Source organism: Saccostrea cucullata, unplaced genomic scaffold, assembly GCF_032062105.1.
Source record: "Saccostrea cucullata isolate Sc308-1 unplaced genomic scaffold, CSIRO_AGI_Scuc_v1 ctg345, whole genome shotgun sequence".
NCBI classification, from domain to species: domain Eukaryota; kingdom Metazoa; phylum Mollusca; class Bivalvia; order Ostreida; family Ostreidae; genus Saccostrea; species Saccostrea cuccullata.
Genome location: NW_026923192.1, coordinates 32,035 through 54,503, shown reverse-complemented (window position 1 = coordinate 54,503; position 22,469 = coordinate 32,035). Strand labels below are relative to the sequence as shown.

Below are 22,469 nucleotides of genomic sequence, written 5' to 3'. Positions count from 1 at the left end.
TACTTTGCTTGATAATACGAGTGAGAAATATAGAAGAATAACTTGAAGGTAAAACAACACATTGCTTACATCTATAAATTTTAAAACTTTGTTTTGAATAAAAGTAATGACAAATTCTTTTAAATATACAAATTTTATGACAATCATAATTTCCATTCCTAGATGGACGTTTCACCGTTGCCTGGCTACACAATGCCCCCAGGTGGTGCTATGGACATTTTATTCTCCTTCGACACCACCGGGTCAATGTCATACATACTAGACGAGGTCAAAGGTCGATTAAGCGAGATGATCCAGAGACTTCAAGCTGATATTCCAGGAATCAGAATAGGGGTGATAGCCCACGGGGACTATTGTGACGAAAAAGTTTTCTATCTGGAAAAACACATCGACTTCACTCATAATGTGGCGGATCTGTGTAATTTTGTGGGCGAAGTCGAGGGAACGGGAGGTGGAGATCAAGACGAGTGTTATGAACTGGTGCTTAGAAAAGCAAATGAAGATTTTAACTGGGCACCAGTTTCCAACAAAGTTTTGGTGATGATTGGAGATGCCAACCCGCACGAACCAGATTATGAACTGAACGTGCACAATATTAATTGGAGAGACGAAGTCGATATTCTTGCAAAACAGGTAAAAATTTATAACAAAACCTAAATAATAAAAGGAGAAAATAAAAATCCATTTGTATATGCTGTAATTCCCATATTTTTGTTTCTGATAAATGTGGTACCTATATTTTAGGGAATTAAGATCTATGCTGTCCAGGCCTTGAATAACGAAGGAGTGAAAGACTTCTACAAAACTATGGCAGATAAAACTGGTGGTCACTATCTTAAGCTGGAGAATTTTTCCAGCATTTGCGATTTCATCATGGCAATATGCTACCGAGAAAGGGACGACGGCCTGTTTATGGTAATTGTGAATACTTTTTCTTTTGAATCAAAAATTAATAACTTTCCGGATTAAAGAGAAATAGGGCTCTGCAACCGAATTCTTTGAAAAGTTTGTCAAAATTTAATATATTTTTTCCGCCATTTTCTATAGAATTATGAAGCAGAAGTTACAGCCCGCCAAGGCACCTCTGGTCTCCACAAAGATCTGAACAACATGTTTGCCACCCTCCGTCGCGGAGACTCAGTGAGTAGCACGTCAATCCCAGGCTTTTCTATCTGCGTGTCTACCGCCCCACATTCACCATTGCCAGTCACACCCATGGACAGTATTGTTAGCTCAACGAGTGACGTCAGTACCAAACCAAAAACTATAGATTTACCCAAGGCGCCAATCCCACGTGCCCCAAAGGCTAGACCACTTAAAAAGAGACAACCGATTCCTAAAAATGTAAGTTTCCATTTTATTGCAAATCAAACGTCTGAAGAATATTTTTCTTCAAGATATTTGAATTCTTTGTTTAAAATTGCAGTATGAATTCAATGATAATTAAATTTGTGATTTTCAGAACTCGACAAAGAAGAGTATCCCACGCGAGAACATCCCAGAAACGAAATTCGCTCTTCGGAATTTGAAATGGACGCCGTGGAAACTAGCATACAGTCCCGAGAAACCAGAGGGCCCATTTCACAAAATGTATCTTAAAAATGGTTTTAGAAGAACAAAGTTATTTAAGAGCTCCACAGGGACAAAAGTTTACGAAGTTGCGGTACAGACGCGTCCAAGAGGAAAACTTCATGTTATGTACCACAAAATAACACCCTTGGACCTTGATCAAGGGTCATGGGAACGGTGTTTATTTCAGGGGTCTCGGAGACGTGTCTATGTTCACAGAAGACAAATTCTTCGAGTAATCCAGCAAGGTTGTCGTGTGTTTATTCGCAAAACAGACATTAGCAAGAGAGAAATGAAACAGGTCGAAAAACTGAACAATTACAGCTACGCATGGGCTAGGTCAATTTCAGGGAAAAAATCTCCAGAGAGAGCGGTTATTAAAAATCATAAAGCACTGTCTGGTATGGATTATTAGTGTTACTGATGAAGAAGTTCATATCTTGTTCACTCTGTCATGTTCATATCCATCGTGATATTAGAAATCATATGTTTATGTTATGTTTTTATACTATGCATGTGCAGTAATTAAATGAAATGTTTTGTTGTTCTGTTATTTTATAGTACAAATAAAACCAATTTGTTTTTCTATTTCAATCTCAATTTTTTTTTATTACAAAGAGAGACGTGTTCATTCTCTTGGGATTGCCAGTCTACACCGTAATTACTTTGTTTGAAAGTAGAGTTATCGCGCTTAGTGCACAAAATTACTCCATTTTAAATGTATTCAGCATAATAATATTTATCAAGTCTTGTATAAAATATATCAATTTAAATATAAAACATAAATGTACATGGCACACTGGATATCGCAAGTACGATCATGTAATAGAAATCTATACAGGGTCCGACACTCGTCAAAATTTGGTCTCGCCATTTGGGCAACCTTGGTACTAATCACGGGTTGCCCGAATGAATTTCAGGTCGTCCAAATAAAATATCAAATGAAACAAAACTTAATATGCAATTGTTTAAAATTTGTTAAGATAATTAACAGACGTTGTGTTTTGTGTTAAAAAATGTAAACCAGACATTTTTGGAATGTCAAGATGTCTTCCAGTATTTTATCAAACAAAAATATAAGCAGAATCTGACATGCAGAATGCTAAAGTTTGCAGTTTAAAACATTCATTTTCACTTACAATGAAGGCCTAAGTAAATGGGGTCAAATATCCCTGGACTGAATTAACCAGATGTGATATTACAGTGGACACCCAAAATGGCTATCTAGCAGCAGAAAACAATCATCAGATGATCAGAAAGTTGTATAAGGAAATGCAAGCTGTTACAATGATGATTATTACTCTTTATATTTAAGGTGATTGTTGACTAAGTTGACTTATTTTATATCTCAAATAAAACTTCATTAAGGACTTTTGGTAAAAATTACATCAGCTGATTGATCGAACACAGATTTGGCAGGAAGAAAAATTTACGCAGCTGCAATTTGAGCATGTTGAATGTGTTGGTTTGGTTACAGGAAAATATGTTTTCAAGGCCTTATGAAGTTTATTTTGAAATATTAAAATCATTATTAAATATTCCTGACTTGTCCCAGGTCGTCATTTGGGCGAGCCAGACTGAAAATCAGGTCGTCCGAAATCATTTCTGGGTGGAAATGACGATGTGACGAGTGTGAATGTCGAACCCTGTCATGCATCAATTCTGTGGATATATTACCACTGAAGTTGTGAAATTACATTGACTGTTTATCGTAAGCTGATAGAGAGAGGTGTGGAGGGAGGCGGTGAGAGAGAGAGAGAGAGAGGGTGGGAAGGGAGGGGTTAGAGAGAGAGAGAGTGGCGAGGAAAAGAGAGACGGGGAGATAACTTGATATTTTATTTCTTGTTTTCTAGATATACTTTATCTGCTATCAGGAGAGATACAGAAGCAGATTTTCCATATCAGGTAGTTACACAATGTCGATATAGATTACCCTATAGATGTAACCGTCATCTGGTTAATAAGAGAAAACTTTTCCTGTATAAACAAATTGTCATAAAATCCATAAAACTTATTTAGTACAAACTAGGATTCATAAAATCCCAACAAACTTAGTATTCAGAAATTCAAATAATTGCTCTAACAACTGTTTTGTCTTTTTTGATACTTCCTGTTTTCTAGTAAACTGTTTTATTTTTATCCTTTTTGGCATTAAGGCAGCGAACAATGACCCACAGAGGGCGATTTTTGCTCAAATGGTGACCATTGGCTCAGTTTTATGTGAGTTTTTTTTTTCATATATACAACTGCATATACAAAAACAACACTTTTGATATGTTTGTATGTTTAATTATAAAAGTGAAACATTAAAAAATCAGTCTAAATTGTGTAACAGTGTGCCATATGTTGATAAAATAAGATGTACTTAAGACAAAATATTTTATTTTTAAACGACGTGTCATAGATCATCTGGAAAACTTCTCCCTTCGAATCTGAAAGTATATATAGAAACATACACATTTAATAATATACGAATGTGTATGTTTATAAAACTTAAACTTTTAAAAAATCAGTCTACATTGTGAAACAGTACACAGACGCTTGACGTTTTTAACCTTTCTTTTCATAAATAAAAATATCACACATACTATAATAAGTATATAATAATAACAAGGTTATCATTATAGTATAGGGGATAATTATTTATGAAAAGAAAGGTAGAAAACGTCAAGTATCTGTGAAACAGGTGAAACAGTATGCTTCATATGATGCTTTATATTTTATTTTTAAACGGCGTGTCATAGATCAAGTGGAAAACCCATCGCTTCGAATCTGAAAACCTAAACATAAACTTAACAAATAAATATATATATAAATGCTTATTATTTTATAATCAGTACATTACATATGGTGTCCCTATCTTTAGATGAAGTGTACTGTAGCTACTGAGGTACATGTACTCAGTATATATATACAGTGTCTTGTTTCTTTAAATTTTCAGATAGTTTGTGAAGCATACTGGGTACTCAGTATACACATTGTTATGGCACGCCAAATTCACAAAAATGAGCTAAACATAGTTTCACAATTGATAAAGCAGGTTTATCGACTGTTAACTAGTTTACAAACCGTGAACTATAGTTAACAATTTGTTAACTATAGTTTTCATCTGTAAAACTATATTTAACGGTTGTTAACTATAGTTTACGAATGCTAATCTAGGTTTATCTGTCTGTACTAATAAAACGTCAACAATAGATTTTGTTGATGAACATAGATTCACGTCTGTAAACTATAATTCACAATCGTTAACTATAGTCGAGTTGTTAATCATAGTTTCACAAATCGAGAAACTATATTTATCAGATCGTTAACTATAGTTAAGAGTTGTAAACCATAGTTTACAAATCGTGAAACTGTATTCATCAGATAATTTATGTTTTGCAATCGCAAATGATTGTTTTCAGTTTTAAAGTATAGTTACTGTAAATCACTTTTTATTCGCGTGGACTTTATTTTCGCGTAATTACGCGAGACCATGCGTTCGCGAAAATTTAATTCCCGCGTATAAAAGTATTCCTTACGATTATATGGAGGAATAACATTATGTCTCGCTTATAAAGATTCAATGACAATCTCGCGAAAATAAGGTGTCGCAGTATACGGTTCTGAATCACAGATTATCGCGTTAAATATGGTTTACAGATGTAAAATACAGTCCGTAAACTATAGTTTACAACCGATAAACCTTATTTATCGACTGTGAAACTCTGTTTGGCTCATGTTTGTGAATTTGGCGTGCCATACATAGTCTTGTTTCTTTTTTATTTAGATGAAATGTGTAGCTTACCGAGGTACTCAATATACACAGTGTCTTGTTTTTTTTTTTTTGTACCCCGCTTGAAAAGTGGGGGACATTAATTTGGATCTGTCCGTCCGTCCGTCTTTCAGTCTGTCTGTAACGCTTTCGTTTCCACACGATATCTCGAGAATCCTTTGAGCTTTCGAATTGAAATTTTGCATAGCAACTCCCTATGGACTAAACAAGAACCCTATCGATTTTGAGGTCAAAAGGTCAAGGTCATAAATTCGCATATTCTGTCTGTTATAACACTTTCGTTTCCGCGCGATATCTCGAGAACCCTTTGAGCGTTTGCAATGAAATTTTACATAACAACTCCCTGTGGCCTAAGGAAGACCCCTATTGATTTTGAGGTCAAAATGTCAAAGTTCAAGGTCGTAAATTTATATATTCTGTCTGTTTGTTGCACTATCGTTTCCGGGCGATATTTCAAGAAGATTTTGAGCTTTTGCAATGTACATGTAATTTTATACCAAAACTCCCTTGGACCTCTCTCAACCCTCTCAAAGTTTGCCGCCCCGTTTGTTTTATTAGTATTTAATTTATTGTATTACATGTCGCAATTTTTAGCAAAGGGGCATGAGGAGATCGAGTTATTACGCATAAAACAGGTTCTCGTCGGACTTTATATTCTTATTACAACTATTAGAACTGTTTAATAAAGGCTAAATTAGACACCATGCATTGTGTAAAATTTTGACAATATCGAACGTGAATATATACATGTATGTGACTTCATGTTTGCATATAATTGTCGCGGATCGTAAGCGATTCCGTGGTCTAGTGGTATGTGTGAGAGGTCCCGGGTTCGAACCCGGATGGTCACTTTCTTTTTTTTTCGAAATACTTTTTTTTCTACTAAATAATAGTATTCAGCATGTAAAATGAAAAAAATTATGAGGTCTGGCTTGTACAAACTCATAAAATCATCATTACAGTGTGATAAATATTCCATATATAAGAATCTTCTATACACATAATAAAGAATAAGTAATTAAATCATTATATCCATATTGGCATATTTTATTTGCTTCAGTATACATATAATAATTTTACAAATTCAGTCAGGGGGATCCGACCACCCCCCCCCCTCCCCTGAACTGCGCATGGTTTACTTTTTCCCTAAACGGGGGACACAAATTCTCTGAATTAACTTCTTGTAGATGGTATATGTTGCATACTGAGGTACTCAGTATACACAGCGTATTGTTTCTTTATTTAGACGGTATGTGCTGCGTACTGAGGTACCTCTCCCTCAAAGTGGACCTTGTCTCCTTCTCCGTCCCAAAAACCTATCATTGGCTGAACATCGTCTGTCTGTGTGTAGGCCTGCTGGTCAGCTTAGGAAACACATTACTAGGAAACTTTCCAGTAAGTATCAGATTGAATAACTGTAAATATGAAAGCCATATGCTTCCTTTCCCCAGTATGCCAATAGAGTAGAATTTTAGTTGTAAAGGTGGTTAAATGCTTATAATTTTTTTTAAATCGCACAAGTCTGTCGGCAAGAAAAGTTGATATATAAATTGCAACTCGAATCTTTTTAATAAAGCGTTCGTTGTACACGTTAGTTAGAATAATCTAACTGTGTCCCGGGACAAAATCTCACTGGGTCCGTAGGACATTATCATTCGTTGTCAGCAGCACTCAAAACTCCAGTAACAGTAATTGTATCCACAAGCAAAGAAGCGGAACTCTTTCTCACAAATCGTGCTCACCATTATGTTCTGGTATGTTGTCAGTATTTTGTAACTTCATCATCTGATTACTAACAGACAGATGGTTACAACAGCTATTTCAAGGGTCCTCACTATGTCGGAGCTGCAATGGCGTTTGTTGGCGGCGTAGTGTACGGCTGGATACAGACAAGGTTGTCATGGTTACTGGACTTAAAACAAAGAAGAACAAGCAGGATACAGCTGGTACTCATGATCTGGACTACAGTGGCCCTTTTGACATGTATCCAATTCTTAATCAAAATATATTTTTATGCTTCAATAATAGAGAATTTGGGGACATGTAGTTTTTGGCCAATCCATCCGTCTTTCTTTTTGTCTTGTTTAGTCTATAACGTATGAATGGTGGATGCTAGGGCTTGAATTAATATTTCATAGGTATATTCCATGTGAAATAATCTTTCTTTAGTAACCAACGTACAAATTTAATAAATTTTTTTCCTATTGCATTGACTTTAGTGTATGGCATACTTTTTGAAAAAAAATCACATTTGGTCATATTTCTCATTAATTTTACATATGTTAAATCCGTACGACAAGGCCTTTCTTGGGTTATCAATATTTTTTTTTTTTACCTCTGAACCTTGAAATTTGCCATACGGTGGTATCAGTGCTTCATAGGAACATCTTGTTTTGTTTCGCAATTTAATTATTTTAATACAAATCTTAAATGAAAATTATGTTAGCCTTAACGTTTTGATTATTAGTCGGGATATCAAAAGTAGTTTATGAGGTACAGAAATCTAAAGGCTACGGATCAAAAGAGGTAAGCTAAACTTCAACACTGATTTTTTATTTGGGGATTGAAACTGGTGAATACATGAATAAATAATAATAATAGTACATGTATGTTTCGACAGAATATTCGGCATTTCTTGAAGAAGAGTGGTAAAATTACATGTCGCTAATAATAAAATACCCATTTTTGAGTACACATCGCTAAATTTGCGTCTCGCTAAAATTTCCACGTATAGTACATATAATATGATAAAAATATGTGTGGGAAAAGCTTCAAATTTTCGCATTCTGAGTTGCCTTTTTTTAGTTTTTGAAAATAAATATCATTAACAACAGATAATGAAAATAAAGAAATAAGTGTATGAAACACAAGTTTTTATTTCTAGGACTCCTTACGTGACGTGTACTTGGCATCTACCGTAACGGAGTGGATCCTGGCTTTCAGCATCGCTGGCTTTCCTATGACCTTTATACGGGACTTCAAGGCTTCGACTCTGAAGAGTCCCAGGATATTCAGGCGTGAATGTACAAAACAATTCCATTATGTACGTAAAGGAACTCGACAATATTTGTTTATTATTCAGAGATTAAGTTTTGTTTTTGTAGGTGTTAATATATTGAGGGGAATTTTTTTTCGTTTCCTCCTATTTGATATTATAAACAACATCAATTTATCAATTTGTAGTTTTGTTTAGTATGAAAACTTTAGAGTCCATAGGTCAGGAATATTTTTGTTTCGTTTTAGGGAGATGGTAAAAGAGAAGAGAAAGATCCTTTCTATTAATTATATCGATTTATTAATAGAAAAGGATCTTTCCCTTCTCTTTTGCCATTAATCGTTAGTCTTCCATTACATGTATGTGTGTTTAATCGTCAGTCTACACAATGCTTGCTAGTCTACACCAAGATCGTCAGTCATCAAGAATGGTATAAATGAAAGGGCTCCGAAATCAAAACTTCATACTTTGCTTGATAATCGAGTAAGCAACACCAAAGAATAACTTGAAGGTAAAATAACACACTGTTGAGAAATCTTAAACATTAAATTTTTGTTTCTAATACTGAAAAGAACAAATTATTAAATATACTTATATAACAATCATTTATTTCAATTCCTAGATGGACGTTTCACCATTGCCAGGCTTCACAATGCCCCCAGGTGGTGCCATGGACATTTTATTCTCCTTTGACACCACCGGGTCAATGTCATACATACTCGACGAGGTCAAAGGTCGATTAAGCGAGATGATCCAGAGACTTCAAGCTGATATTCCAGGAATCAGAATAGGGGTGATAGCCCACGGGGACTATTGTGACGAAAAAGTTTTCTACCTGGAAAAACACATCGACTTCACTCATAATGTGGCGGATCTGTGTAATTTTGTGGGCGAGGTCGAGGGAACGGGTGGTGGAGATCAAGACGAGTGCTATGAACTGGTTCTTAGAAAAGCAAATGAAGATTTTAACTGGGCACCAGTTTCCAACAAAGTTTTGGTGATGATTGGAGATGCCAACCCACACGAACCAGATTACGAACTAAACGTGCACAATATTAATTGGAGAGACGAAGTCGATATTCTTGCAAAACAGGTAAATTATAATTTTTAAATCTAAAAAATAAAAGGAGAAAATAAAAATCCATTTGTATATGCTGTATAATTCCCACATTTCTGTTTCTGATAAATGTGGTACCCATATTTTAGGGAATTAAGATCTATGCTGTCCAGGCCCTGAATAACGAAGGAGTGGAAGACTTCTACAAAACTATGGCAGATAAAACTGGAGGTCACTATCTTAAGCTGGAGAATTTTTCCAGCATTTGCGATTTCATCATGGCAATATGCTACCGAGAAAAAGACGATGGCCTGTTTATGGTAATTGTGAATACTTTTTCTTTTGAATTAAAAATTAATTACTTTCCGGATTAAAGAGAAATAGGGCTCTGCAACCGAATTCTTTGAAAAGTTTGTCAAAATTTAATATATTTTTTCTGCCATTTTCTACAGAATTATGAAGCGGAAGTTACAGCCCGCCAAGGCACCTCTGGTCTCCACAAAGATTTAAACAACATGTTTGCCACCCTCCGTCGCGGAGACTCAGTGAGTAGCACGTCAATCCCAGGCTGTTCTATCTGCGTGTCTACTGCCCCACATTCACCATTGCCAATCACACACATGGACAGTATTGTTAGCTCAACGAGTGACGTCAGTACCAAACCAAAAACGATAGATTTACCCAAGGCGCCAATCCCACGTGCCCCAAAGGCTAGACCACTTAAAAAGAGACAACCGATTCCTAAAAATGTAAGTTTCCATTTTATTGCAAATCAAACGTCTGAAGAATATTTTTCTTCAAGGTATTTGAATTTTTTGTTTAAAATTGCAGTATGCATTCAATGATAATTAAATATGTGATTTTCAGAACTCGACAAAGAAGAGTATCCCACGCGAGAACATCCCAGAAACGAAATTCGCTCTTCGGAATTTGAAATGGACGCCGTGGAAACTAGCATACAGTCCCGAGAAACCAGAGGGCCCATTTCACAAAATGTATCTTAAAAATGGTTTTAGAAGAACAAAGTTATTTAAGAGCTCCACAGGGACAAAAGTTTACGAAGTTGCGGTACAGACTCGTCCAAGAGGAAAACTTCATGTTATGTACCACAAAATAACACCCTTGGACCTTGATCAAGGGTCATGGGAACGGTGTTTATTTCAGGGGTCTCGGAGACGTGTCTATGTTCACAGAAGACAAATTCTTCGAGTAATCCAGCAAGGTTGTCGTGTGTTTATTCGCAAAACAGACATTAGCAAGGGACAAATGAAAGAGGTTGAAAAACTGAACAATTACAGCTACGCATGGGCTAGGTCAATTTCCGGGAAAAAATCTCCAGAGAGAGCGGTTATTAAAAATCATAAAACACTGTCTGGTATGGATTATTAGTGTTACTGACGAAGAAGTTCATATCTTGTTCACTCTGTCATGTTCATATCCATCGTGATATTAGAAATCATATGTTTATGTTATGTTTTTATACTATGCATGTGCAGTAATTAAATGAAATGTTTTGTTGTTCTGTTATTTTATAGTACAAATAAAACCAATTTGTTTTTCTATTTCAATCTCAATTTTTTTATTACAAAGAGTGACGTCTTAATTCATTCTCTTGCAACGGATTGCCAGTCTACCCCGTAATTACCTTGTTTGAAAATAGAGTTATCGCGCTTAGTGCACAAAAATACTCCATTTTAAATGTATACAGCATAATAAAATTCATAAAGTCCACATTTTTATATAAAATATATCAATTTAAATATAAAACATAAATTGATAAATCATCTTAATACCAGCGCACACTTTTTCCATATCGCAAGTACAATTTGAAATACATATGATTAAATGTTCCTTATATCTTTTCTTATGTTTTAAACATAAATATTTCAATAAAATATAATGTTTCAGTTGTAAATCACTTTGACATTGGTGGAAAATAAGGATTTTTTGTTACCTGTAAAAAGGAATTTTTGTGATACGGGGGGGGGGGGGGGAAAGATGTTTTAAAAATATTTTCCGTTTTTCATTGATTTCTATAGTGAACAAGAGGCCCAGGGGCCACAGCGCTCACCTGAGCATATCGGCTAGAAAAAAAGCACATATCAGATCAGAACTGAAAGTTTACTAGGGGGGGGGGCTTGAATTTTAACCCCCAGGGGGTCATGATTTGAACAAATTAGAATCTACACTACCTGAAGATGATTCCATTTAAATAGAAAAATATCACTAATCATGGCTTTGAAGTACTTGAAAAGAAGATTTTAAAAGGTTTCCCTATATATTCCTATGTAAAACTTTGGTCGGCCATTTTGGCCCCATCCTGGCCCCACGGGTCATGATTTGTTGAATCTACACTACCTGTGATTCCATATGACCTTTCCTGGTCCAGTGGTTCTTGACCATTAATTTTTCTCTAATTCATAATTACCTCCCCTTGGAAAAGGGCGTGGCCCTTCATTTGAACAAACTTCCCCTTATATTTGTAGCAAGTTTGGTTGAATTTCATTGTGAAATAAAATTGTTTTGATCAGAAAAGATTTAGACTTTAATAATTTTAGTATCTCTCTTTGTTTTCCCAAAATAGATTTAAATCATAAAAATATTAAAAATTCATGTTAACTAAAATTGACTTGGAGGTAGGCCATGCCAGTTTCAATTTAAATATAAAACATAAATGTACATGACACACTTGATATCGCAAGTACAATCATGTAATAGAAACAAACACAAAGGCATATATTACCACTGCTTGAAGACAATTATTTTCACGCTTCGTAGATTTTACATGCATTTCTGTGATTTGGCCTCCGTTTAAACACTTTCTCTTGCGAATCCATGACAAACAATCAAAACTAGTGCTAGACAGATGCGCACGGTGCCATATTCCCTGTAAGCTTCATTAAATAAGACAAACTCAATACATTTGTATTTACCCAGAAGTGTACCTTCATTCAAATTTTAGCATTGCACGCATGCGCATGTGAATGCATGTGCGTAATGACCATATCATCTTGTCTACACAATCTATATATTTTAATATACTATTTTATTAAAGTATTTACGCCAAAAGAATTAACAATTACGCTCGTTCAAGTGTATTTTTGATTTTACTCATTTCACGAAATAAACTACCCCTAACTTTCAAAGAGTTATCACAGAGAAAAAAATTAGAAATGGAAATATTCATGCATCAATAACCAAGGGAGTCTTTAAAGTTTAAGCCAATCAGATATATTACCATATATCATATTGTAGGATATCTGCAAGTTTTTCAAAGGATTTTGTCAAATAACAAGTATATTGACTTGAAGACAATTATTTTCACGCTCCGTACAAATTCAAAAGATTACACTGTATGTTCCAACTTTCTGTGAAGCTTTGAAATACACAGCCTGCAAGGTTTATATACTTTCTCTTGAACCCAAGAATCCATTAGGTACAAACAATCAAAATAAGGTTGTACACAGGGCATCTGGACACTGTTCACAAATAATGGACAACGAGTTCTGGACGAGCACTACCCGTTTTAGTTAAATCACCGGTGAGTATAATTATTCGGACCGGAAGTCTCATTTAGAAAATTACTGTGTCTCTAATTGCACCAACCAGGGCTCCACACCCCATTATAACGTTTTGGATTCGATCGCGGATCTTTGCTTTTAGTTTGTTGAGGCACAGCTTTTCTTTGGTATCGCTCTAACCGTTTTCTCATTTTCTGCACCAGCATTGGTTTGTACCCAGCTATATTTCTTCTTTCTGATGGATCATCTGCAAAATAATGACAACTTTACATTAAATAGACCATACTGATATTAATGCTGTGTGTATGTTTTGAAATCCGAGAATGTTCATAGGTGGGACGTAGTCAAAAATGTAGAAGTTTTGTAGAATTAAGTTTTGCTATGAATCATCTAATACTTCTTTTGACTGACATTATAGTCTCAAATTTGATGGTTCGTAAACTTCACGGAGAAGGGAGCATATAAATCAAATACCAAAATGGAGCTATAATCTGATTCGACCCCATCTTGTGTTTCAATATAATTCAAACAATGCATCCAAGCCATACGCACACCATAATGAACAAACAAATAATTATCAATGTGAGTAATGATAGTTTATGCTGTATTCAGCTTACCTTTGATATTATATAGAAGGTATTTCGGGAAAATCCATTTTGTTTTGTCCTGTTTTTTTAACTTCTGACAACGCTGTAGCTGCCTATATCTATGCCATTTTCTCACCATATCAAACCCTGGAATTTTGGCAGTCAACCAGCGAACATATCCTGAAAATAGTATTGGTGTATGTATACATGTATACGTAGATCAGAGTAAAAAAGATCAGTAAGGACTGTAATTATATAAAGAATGAGGGAGCTTCTTTGGATTCAGTACAAATCTATACACACTTGTAAGGTGCGAAACTTGATATTTAGCATTATATTGATGGATCAGGATGTTGATTCTGTTGCAGAGAACTCAAAAGCAATTTATTCAGAGTTTAATTTGCACTTAAATGTAACTATTAAAGCCCTATTTCAATATTACATACATTACATTTGACTTTTACTTCAATGTAATGCAACGTTTCCTTCATGCCTAGCTTTCTTTTTGGTCTGTCCAGCTGGGGTCAGCCGACCAAATCGTCTGTTTAACTTTAACATTTTACATCCATCTTCTACATTTCTACAATGGCTGATGGACCAGTTAAGTATTTTTCATACAAAACGCCACGACATTAGGATATCAAGGATGACCACTGACCAGGTGAAATTCGATGAACTTTTGGGTACATTAAACGTGTTGTGTTTTATTCACATATTGCTTTGATTTCAGGTTTTGGTAAACTTTAGGGTTACTACAACATAGACTGTTTCTTACACCCGTGAGTCAGACCACCAACTTTGATTACCGACACGACTATTTATTTTAATTATCCTGTGAGGGTGAGTGGCCGTTCCTCAAATGATATCTATTATCACACTTTGCTCATGATCCGATCATCTTATCTGTCATTGAATGAACATACACAGGGTATACATACTCTTCCTAATACCCTTGCGAGCATTGCCTGTTTTATTTAAACAATAATTTTACGTCATTTTGATTACAAAGTCGCTTGTCCTCTGAAGGACAACAGGGAATAGAGATCCTAGAAATGTAAATACCAATTACAAATCTGTCTCCCGCGCGGCGCAGTGGTTAGAGTGTCTGCTCTACGCCGCGGGTTCGAATCCCACTGTGGGAGGTGGAGACCAGTCCTTCGGATGAAACCGTATAAACCGAGGTCCCGTGTCGCCGTAGGTGCTGGCTCGATAAAGATCCCTCACTTCTCAATGGCCCTGAGTGTCGAGTACAGGACAAAATGTAGCTCCACCGGCAAGAGGTGGCGTCTCCATATGAGTGAAAAATTATCGTGAGGGACGTTACACAATATACAATCATTAATAACATGGCCAAGATGAATTTTAATATTACCTTTAGCATTTCTGACCATTCTATTTAGTGATTCGTATATAAATATATCTTGGTCACTGTCTGTTTCATATTCGTCATAGATTGGACAAAAGCTATCGGTCGCTGCCACTCGGTACCAACTATTGTAGTCCCCAGGGGTACCGACTATTAGTTTGTAGTCTCCCATTCTGTAAGGAAACGACAGAGTTGTTAGTTTTATAAAAAATTTGATACGTCGACTTTGTACATTACTATGACTTTACAACATCCCTCATATTTTTAAAATGTTTTTTCTTTGTTGAAAAAGATGTTTTATGGAATACCGGCTGCTTTTATTTAAAAAAAAAGTTTGCAACACGTGAAAAAAGAGGGATACGTGTACGTAGTTTTACCTTATGCCGTATGAATGTCGTGATTTGTCAATGTCGTAGATGAACTCCGTCCTCCGCGATGGTTTACAAGATCTTATCATCGGCCATTGATTTATACCATCGATCTGTTTTTCTAAAAAAAAGTAACATTTCAGATAAGAAATGACATCAACTTTCAAAGGAATAGAAATAAAAAATTCATCAAACTTAAGATGTAATTGCTAGTAAACCTAATTTTGGTCTTCCTCCTGCCGCTGCTAAAAGGGTAGGGAACCAGTCAGTTGAGTGGAATAATCTAAAACATAAAGCAATTTAGAGTCAGAAACAACATTTAAAAAGATGTCGTTGCATGAAATAAAATATAGTAGTTATCACATGTGTTACACAAACTTAAGAAAACATGCATTGATGGAATTTATTAGCCTTTGGAAAGATAAATTAGGTGGTTATAACTTTTGTACCCCTCATGAACGTATCCTTTCCTTTTCAGGAGGTTCTTGCTATACACGAAGGACACAGCTCTTGTTCCACCCTCCCATAAGGTCGTCTTAGATCCACGGAGGGGGAAATTGTTCCCAACAATATGAGCTGCCCCACCATTCTAGTCAAGAAAACAAATAAGATTTAATTTATAAAGGAAAGCATACAATGTACTAAAAGGAAACAGAATACAGTACATCGAAATGAACATTCAGTTAAGTAACTTTAAAATGGGCTTTTAAAAATGTTCAAGCACCTCTACTTAGTACTTACATCAGTTGTGAAGACTACCACTAGGTTCCCCAGAAATTTGTGTTTTTTGAAGGCCGCCATTACAGCCCCAACTGCGTCGTCCATTGCTGTTACCATGCCTACAAGCACCACGATAAGATTTGTTACATTTTATTTAATATCTTACTCTGATTTTGATTTCAATCAATTTAAAACTGAATGTTCCTTTTTTACATCAGTTATTAAAATGTATCAACTTCAAATTAAAACAAAATTATTATCAAAATGATTTTTTTATAAACCTTAAGCACGAACCAGAAAATATTTTCCTGTCTTTGTTTTTCAGAAGATGGTATCTTTTTTCATACTTCTTTGGTACCTGAAAAATTATGGTGTATCTTAAGTTAAAAACAAAGTAATTTCTGAAAAAACGCATGTTTATCTCCACACTAAATAGTTGGTCATGGGCAAAAAAAACCTGACATGATAACCGAGGGTTCAGTAGCTTGATTTTCCCTATTTCTCATCATTACCCTGCGTTGTATTAAATTATACCTGTAATGGAGTGTGAACCGACTGGAAAGCCAGGTACAGAAACAGCGGGTTCTTATTCTTCTTGTGTTCTTTTATAATGTCCACAGCCCTTTTGGCGTACGTTTTCTTAGGAATGAAGAAAAAATATCACAGCTAAAAATGTAAATGACGTCATGAAAAGTAATATTCGGACAGTGAGTCGAATTTGAAAAGGATCCGTGAGAAAAACCAAGTTTATGTTTAATTTGATGGAGAAACGTTCTTAACTCTGCAGGATTTAAAACCATTGAAATGTAACCTCGATGTCTAACCTCTCTTATAAAATTATGATTGCGCCTTACGTAAACAGCGATTAAAACAGATTTCATGTTATCTATGCTACCGTTTAGATGTTTTTGAAATTCTTATCATACATATGTAACCAATATAAGAAATAAAATTATATGTCTAATTTATAGCCGAAATATGTTGTTAAATTATTTGTTCCTTCATACTTTCCATTTAATTGCAGGCAATGTTCATGTAAATTACATAACCGTGACTGTCAAATGGGCAATTTGAAATAAACATTTTTTTCCTTACCTGGTGCACCCTTTTCTCTTTCAGCTAGTTTTTAATGGTCGGGTTTGTATTTATAATTGTTTCTTTTTATAATAATTCGAAACCCATGGAATGTCGGTACGTAAGTTATAATGATTTGAAAGAGTGAAAACTTCACATGCTTATTTTACTGCTTAGGTATAGACAATGCTACATTTGTATGGTCTGAGAGAAACTAAAGAATGTTTCATTTCGAATGATTTCATCACCAAAATGTAATTATTTTTCTTTAATTGGAATGGAAAAGTGATTTTGAAAAAAAGTTCATGCTTACTGTGGAATATTGCTTTTTAGGTGGATAAAACACTGTCTTATTAAACCGGAAGTCGTATCCTCCAACTAAAATAATCAGAAAAGGGTAAGAATTCTGTTAAATTCATATACTCTAGGCATCGTAAACCTTTAATGTTTCATACATGTAACTGTTTCGCCAATAAACAAACATAAAAATGTTCATTTATTTCAGATTTATGTAATCTTGTTGACTTTGGTATATAGGAGATTTCAGAGCAACATGAATCCAAATTTGATTGATTTATTGATGTTAAAAGTAAACCCAACCGTTGGTGTGTTTGTAGTAGTCCTGAGCGCCTGCATAGAACCCTAAAAATGAATCAAATCCACGCCGAGTCGGTGTGTACTTCTCGTTACAAAACCCCAAGTGCCATCTGCAAAAAATAATTGCAATAAACATTTATAGGACCTTAACTGATCACAATTTATGTTTTACAGAACTCTTCTGCTGGTTCTGATAATATCTGTATTATAAGAATTTTAAAACTTGTAATTCAGTCGTTTTTGATTTACATACTTTCCAATCATATGCGTGGAGTAACCTAGTTTCTTGAGTTTTTCTGGGAGAGTTGGTGTATCTAGAGACATAAAGCGTGGTTGGCGAGGATCTATTGCAGAACCCTGAAAAAACAAGAAAAAGTATCCTTTAAACCCTTTCGAAATGTTTGAGAGTGTTAATGATATGTCACCATTTGAAACAGAAAGTCCCTCCAAACAATATTTTATGTTTCAAAGTACAGTGTACATCTGATGTTACCAAAGCTTTCTATAGAAATCAAAGTTTTTTTTTATCCTTTCACTCTGATCTTTAAGTTGGACTTGTGAAACAATTTAACCTAAGACATAACTTTTGAATGTTTGGTAATAAAGGGCTTTCATTAACCAAAGATATATATTCCTCGGAACAAAAAAAAATCATCGAGTATCTTTTTATCTTTTACTTTATTTGAAAATACATTAACCTAGCCAAAAACTTTTGAACTTTTGGTGCAAGAAATTTGATACTTCATTTACTTAATTCCTGTGACAATTTCTTTCCTTCGGTATCAATATGATCCTAATCTTTGAGTACGACCCACTTTTGAAAAACTTTAACCTTAGCCATATTTTCTAAGTGGTTGGTGCTCAGACTTTCATATTTTTTTCTCATTTGTTTTCCATTTGACAAGACCTTCCTTTGGGTACCAACATTTTGAACTCTTCCTTGATTTTGGAGTCTGACAACAATTGAAAAACGTTAACCTTCGGCCTGAGGTACCATTGCAGAAGGCAGTAGTGTTTCATAAACATATCTTGTTTAGTAGATTTTCTCATCAGTGGATTTTAAATATGTTGTTTTTCTCCTTCAATGTTCAGATACGATGAGAAGATGCTAGAAAATTTTTAAGCTACAGTCGACATACTGCCTAATAACTAGTAAATCTAAGTACAGAAAGGTTATAGCGAACATCGCCAAAAATTTCATTACAAAGTTTGTTTCAACAATTAAAGGTGAAAAGCTTTCGAGTGACACGTGACACCTGTATATTTTACCCTCTGTGCTGTCAGCATCAGCAAATAAAGTAAAGGAAAAGCTTATTTGTCAAAACAAGATCAAACTTACCGATAAGCCAACTCTAAAAGGGTAGACACCGGTCAGAAAACTGTTCCTTGATCTGAAAAGTAAGTGAGCTGACTGTTGATGTTCACAATTAAGATCGGAGAATGTTTCAGATTCTATTAAATAAGTAAATGATACACTTTGTTTTCCTTCATATTATTTTAATCAAACTCTACATTTTTTCTTGTTTTTTTCCTCCTGGGAGCTTTGGGAGTTTCAATTTAAGCTTTCAGAAGTATATTGAAATGGGTGTGAATTTCCTTCTATATACAGTCGTTTGGCCAGTTCCGAATAAGAAACCGATTCGGCGGTGCTATAAATATACTAGGCATTATTTTAAAATCTAAGTGTTTTGTCAAGGTAGTTCGTTGACTTGTGGAATTAAATATTACTTACGGTGTACATATTGGGTGAACGTAAGAGGAGTTTAATATCACCCCGGCGTGCGCCATTTTGTCCAAATTTGGTGTATAGATATCCGGATTATGCCATCCAACATCATTCCAACCTTAATAAGAATGAACAGATGTATGAAATACTCTGGACATATTCAATTTTAGTTTACTAACAAGATACAAATGGGATACTTTTAAATTAAGTTAAATTTAAATTTTTATAAGTGTAATATTAATATGTATCTCAAGAAGCAGGAAGACATTTGGTCATTCAGTGTGATAAATACCAGTTTAAAACATTTTTTAGCAACATTTCATTGAAAATAGGAATTCCATTAAATGCAAGAACCTTATCGAAAGTTATCTCTGGTAGCATTGCTGTAGCTAGGTGGTGCATCTTTTATGGTTACAGTTAGAATTTAATACGATCAGATACCACACAGATGTGTAAGTTCTAAAGTAAAATACGCTATACAATGTATCTTAATTGATGATTTTACAGTTTTAAAAATATAATGTATATTTCAGAATTTCCTCAACGAATTTCTCTCAGAGCGACATCGCATTATTTTACTTCAAAACATAAAATTCTCTGTGTACAAATCTGTTTCGATACAGTATGCGATGAGGTTCTACCTACACCTGCTGGCCTGGTTTTAAGCCTATCTTATGGTGTGGATTTCCATTAATGTGGCGATAAACTCTAAATAGCGAGGTCAAATCGAGTCGTTAAGTCAAAATTTCTAGGTCAAACGGCGCAAAAACGAGGTCAGTTAAAATATTTACTATGCGATCGTATGATTGGAAACTAAAGGTATTTGACCTGAAAAAAGTTTCTGTTTATTAAGGCATTAGGAGAGGTGTACTTTGGCAGCATGTATTTAAATTATGTCAGATGATTGTATATGGTCGGGGCTTATGTATGAAAAGTTAGTCACCTCAGGTAGTGTCGACGACCTTAATTTAATTCTCTCGAAAATATTTTTGAACAAATCCTTTTCTTCAGTTGCTTATGACTAGTAGAACAGCTAGGATTTATTTTCACGTAATGTTAAAGCTTATTGTTTTAGACTGGTTAAATGACATGCTGGATGACATATAGTGGCATGTGTTGTTCCTATCTCTAATACAGTGTACATGAAGAATATAGAATTAAGAATGGATTAATGAGCATGATAGAATTTTCCTTAGACTTAGTTTTTTAAAACCAAACGATTTTTCGACATTCTTTTTCAAAAATACAATAGAAAAGGTCAATTAAGTACACGATGTGACCGTGTGGTATATATCTATGACCTTATGTATTTACAGAACATACTTACTTATCAACAATACCCTTTTCACACGAGAATGATATCATTGAAGTAAAGATAATTCAAAGTAAACAAACAGAACTGATTTACAAGTAGCTTGCATAACAGCTAAATCTAATAACGCAACAGAGATCTCCAATGATTAAGCAGGATTACGATGAAAGGAACTTTTTTATGGTTAAATGTTTGGACATAGTAATTATAAAAGCTTCGGTAAAAATTAAACTTCAACCCTAAATAAAAAGATAATTATCAAACTACATACAACTAACATATAATTTTATAAAATGAATAAAAACTTGATGGAGAACATTACTTAAATGATGTGCATCACAGACATGAATATTACATACCCAAATCGTCTGCAACAATGAAGAGTATGTGTGGCTTTTTGGCGCCCTCCAAAACAGGAAATAGTAGACAGAAGACAACGAAGGTACCACGAAGCATCCTTTGATTTTTTTCTAACGTATTCTTCGGCAAAGTTAATGAAATCAAACTGTCAAGGGACACTTCTTCTCTGGAAGAAACTTAATTCGAAGGACCATCTTCTTGATTCCATTTTTATGTCTATTCAATATTCACGGTCAACTGAATTTCGTATATCACGCGAAACGTTCAGAGAACCAATGGAAAATCACTTTGGAAACGGTTATGAAGAAGAAACTTGCAGATGAGTAGTGACAATGCAAGTCCTCAATCGTAGTAACGCTAGGAGTTTTATCACGTTTATCAAATGAACCCTCTCTTCTTAACGCTCAATACAGAACTGGTGACTCAACACACCAACGAAGAAAATTTTAAATCATGCTGTATACCCTTCTGATCAGGTGTTCTCAATAAAAAAAGCAGTCTTTATTGCTCTTTTGACCCAACTTTTGAGAATCTATGAGAAGAAAAAAAGACTTACTAACATTTTAAAATGAAAAATCAATAAACATTGTGCTTTTTTTTTAAAATATGTGTTGTTTTGACAGGTCATGGGAAAGGCATTTGTACTGGTTTTTTGACAGTTTAAATGCATGGACTTTGAACCTTGGAAGAGACTGCATGTTGTGAAACTTAACAAGAATGAAGTGTCAAGTATCGACCGCATTTTTGTTCGCTCATTTTGTGTATTTTTTTCATATTGGTAAACAACCCAGTGTGTTGTTGTAAATCAAAATAAAATGAAGTAAACAAGTATTTACGAATTTTCAAATTAAAATGTAATTTGAAAAATATTTTTTGTTGTTCTGAAAACATAAACATTTTCCTCAACATCTGATAAAGTTACACTGATAAACGAACATTCCCACTCCTGTTCATGTTAAAATTTTGAAGAAAGATTTATTTTAGAAAGTGAAAGTAGGTTTTTCATGCACGCTTCCAAGTCAGAATTTAATCTATATTCTAAAAAAATCACTTCTTAAATACTTTGAATACAGAAACTAAGTCAATCACTTGTTATACTAGTAAATTAAATCATGAAGAAACTCACAAAAAATCACTTTTTTCACACATTTCTATGAAAATAATTTCCAACTGACGTGCAGATTAAAATGCCTTACACTGGAGCCCGGTAAATTATTAAACTAAGAAAAATTAAGAGGTCCACAGGCAATACATTCACCCTCCTCCTTTTCTCTTAAGGTAATTCCACCCTCCTATGATGTCATAGGTTTTTGCAAAAACTGTCATTAAATTTAATTCATACCCAATAGAACAATATATTTTGGAAGAATGTTTTTCCATAAGTGTAATGAAAAACATTGTTAAGTAAAAGGATTTTTAAAAATTTATACTTTATTCAA

General features: G+C 34.5%; 5 protein-coding genes across 5 annotated transcripts in view; 4 read left to right on the top strand and 1 right to left on the bottom strand.

Annotated features, from left to right (window-relative positions):
• The window catches only part of LOC134263406 (solute carrier family 40 member 1-like), a 125,614-nt gene extending 120,607 nt beyond the window's left edge, over positions 1–5,007 (top strand). Inside the window, exon 10 of the transcript XR_009991257.1 lies at positions 4,990–5,007. The gene's annotated coding sequence lies outside the window, so the exon portion shown is untranslated. The remainder of the gene's footprint in view (positions 1–4,989) is intronic.
• LOC134263400 (uncharacterized) lies at positions 2–2,168 on the top strand. The gene is made up of 5 exons (XM_062745732.1): positions 2–48; positions 163–633; positions 745–915; positions 1,048–1,344; positions 1,463–2,168. The coding sequence occupies exons 2-5, from the start codon at positions 163–165 to the stop codon at positions 1,982–1,984; spliced, it is 1,461 nt and encodes a 486-aa protein (XP_062601716.1). The 5' UTR covers positions 2–48; the 3' UTR covers positions 1,985–2,168.
• LOC134263412 (DNA damage-regulated autophagy modulator protein 2-like) lies at positions 3,741–8,629 on the top strand. Its single transcript, XM_062745750.1, has 6 exons — positions 3,741–3,789; positions 6,594–6,742; positions 7,147–7,330; positions 7,815–7,873; positions 8,232–8,447; positions 8,591–8,629. The coding sequence occupies exons 1-6, from the start codon at positions 3,765–3,767 to the stop codon at positions 8,627–8,629; spliced, it is 672 nt and encodes a 223-aa protein (XP_062601734.1). The 5' UTR covers positions 3,741–3,764.
• A 51-nt stretch (positions 8,630–8,680) lies between these two features.
• Positions 8,681–10,961, top strand: LOC134263399 (uncharacterized). Its single transcript, XM_062745731.1, has 5 exons — positions 8,681–8,853; positions 8,965–9,435; positions 9,549–9,719; positions 9,852–10,148; positions 10,267–10,961. Exons 2-5 carry the CDS (start codon positions 8,965–8,967, stop codon positions 10,786–10,788), a joined length of 1,461 nt encoding a protein of 486 aa, XP_062601715.1. The 5' UTR covers positions 8,681–8,853; the 3' UTR covers positions 10,789–10,961.
• Positions 10,962–12,704: 1,743 nt separating this feature from the next.
• On the bottom strand, positions 12,705–21,599 carry LOC134263402 (arylsulfatase I-like). The gene is made up of 15 exons (XM_062745733.1): positions 21,030–21,599; positions 19,365–19,476; positions 18,972–19,023; positions 17,886–17,989; positions 17,636–17,742; positions 17,349–17,413; positions 16,496–16,600; positions 16,256–16,319; positions 15,983–16,080; positions 15,691–15,830; positions 15,460–15,524; positions 15,251–15,362; positions 14,880–15,046; positions 13,538–13,687; positions 12,705–13,167 (listed from the first exon to the last, which is right to left on the bottom strand). The coding sequence occupies exons 1-15, from the start codon at positions 21,124–21,126 to the stop codon at positions 12,992–12,994; spliced, it is 1,614 nt and encodes a 537-aa protein (XP_062601717.1). The 5' UTR covers positions 21,127–21,599; the 3' UTR covers positions 12,705–12,991.
• Positions 21,600–22,469: the final 870 nt, after the last annotated feature.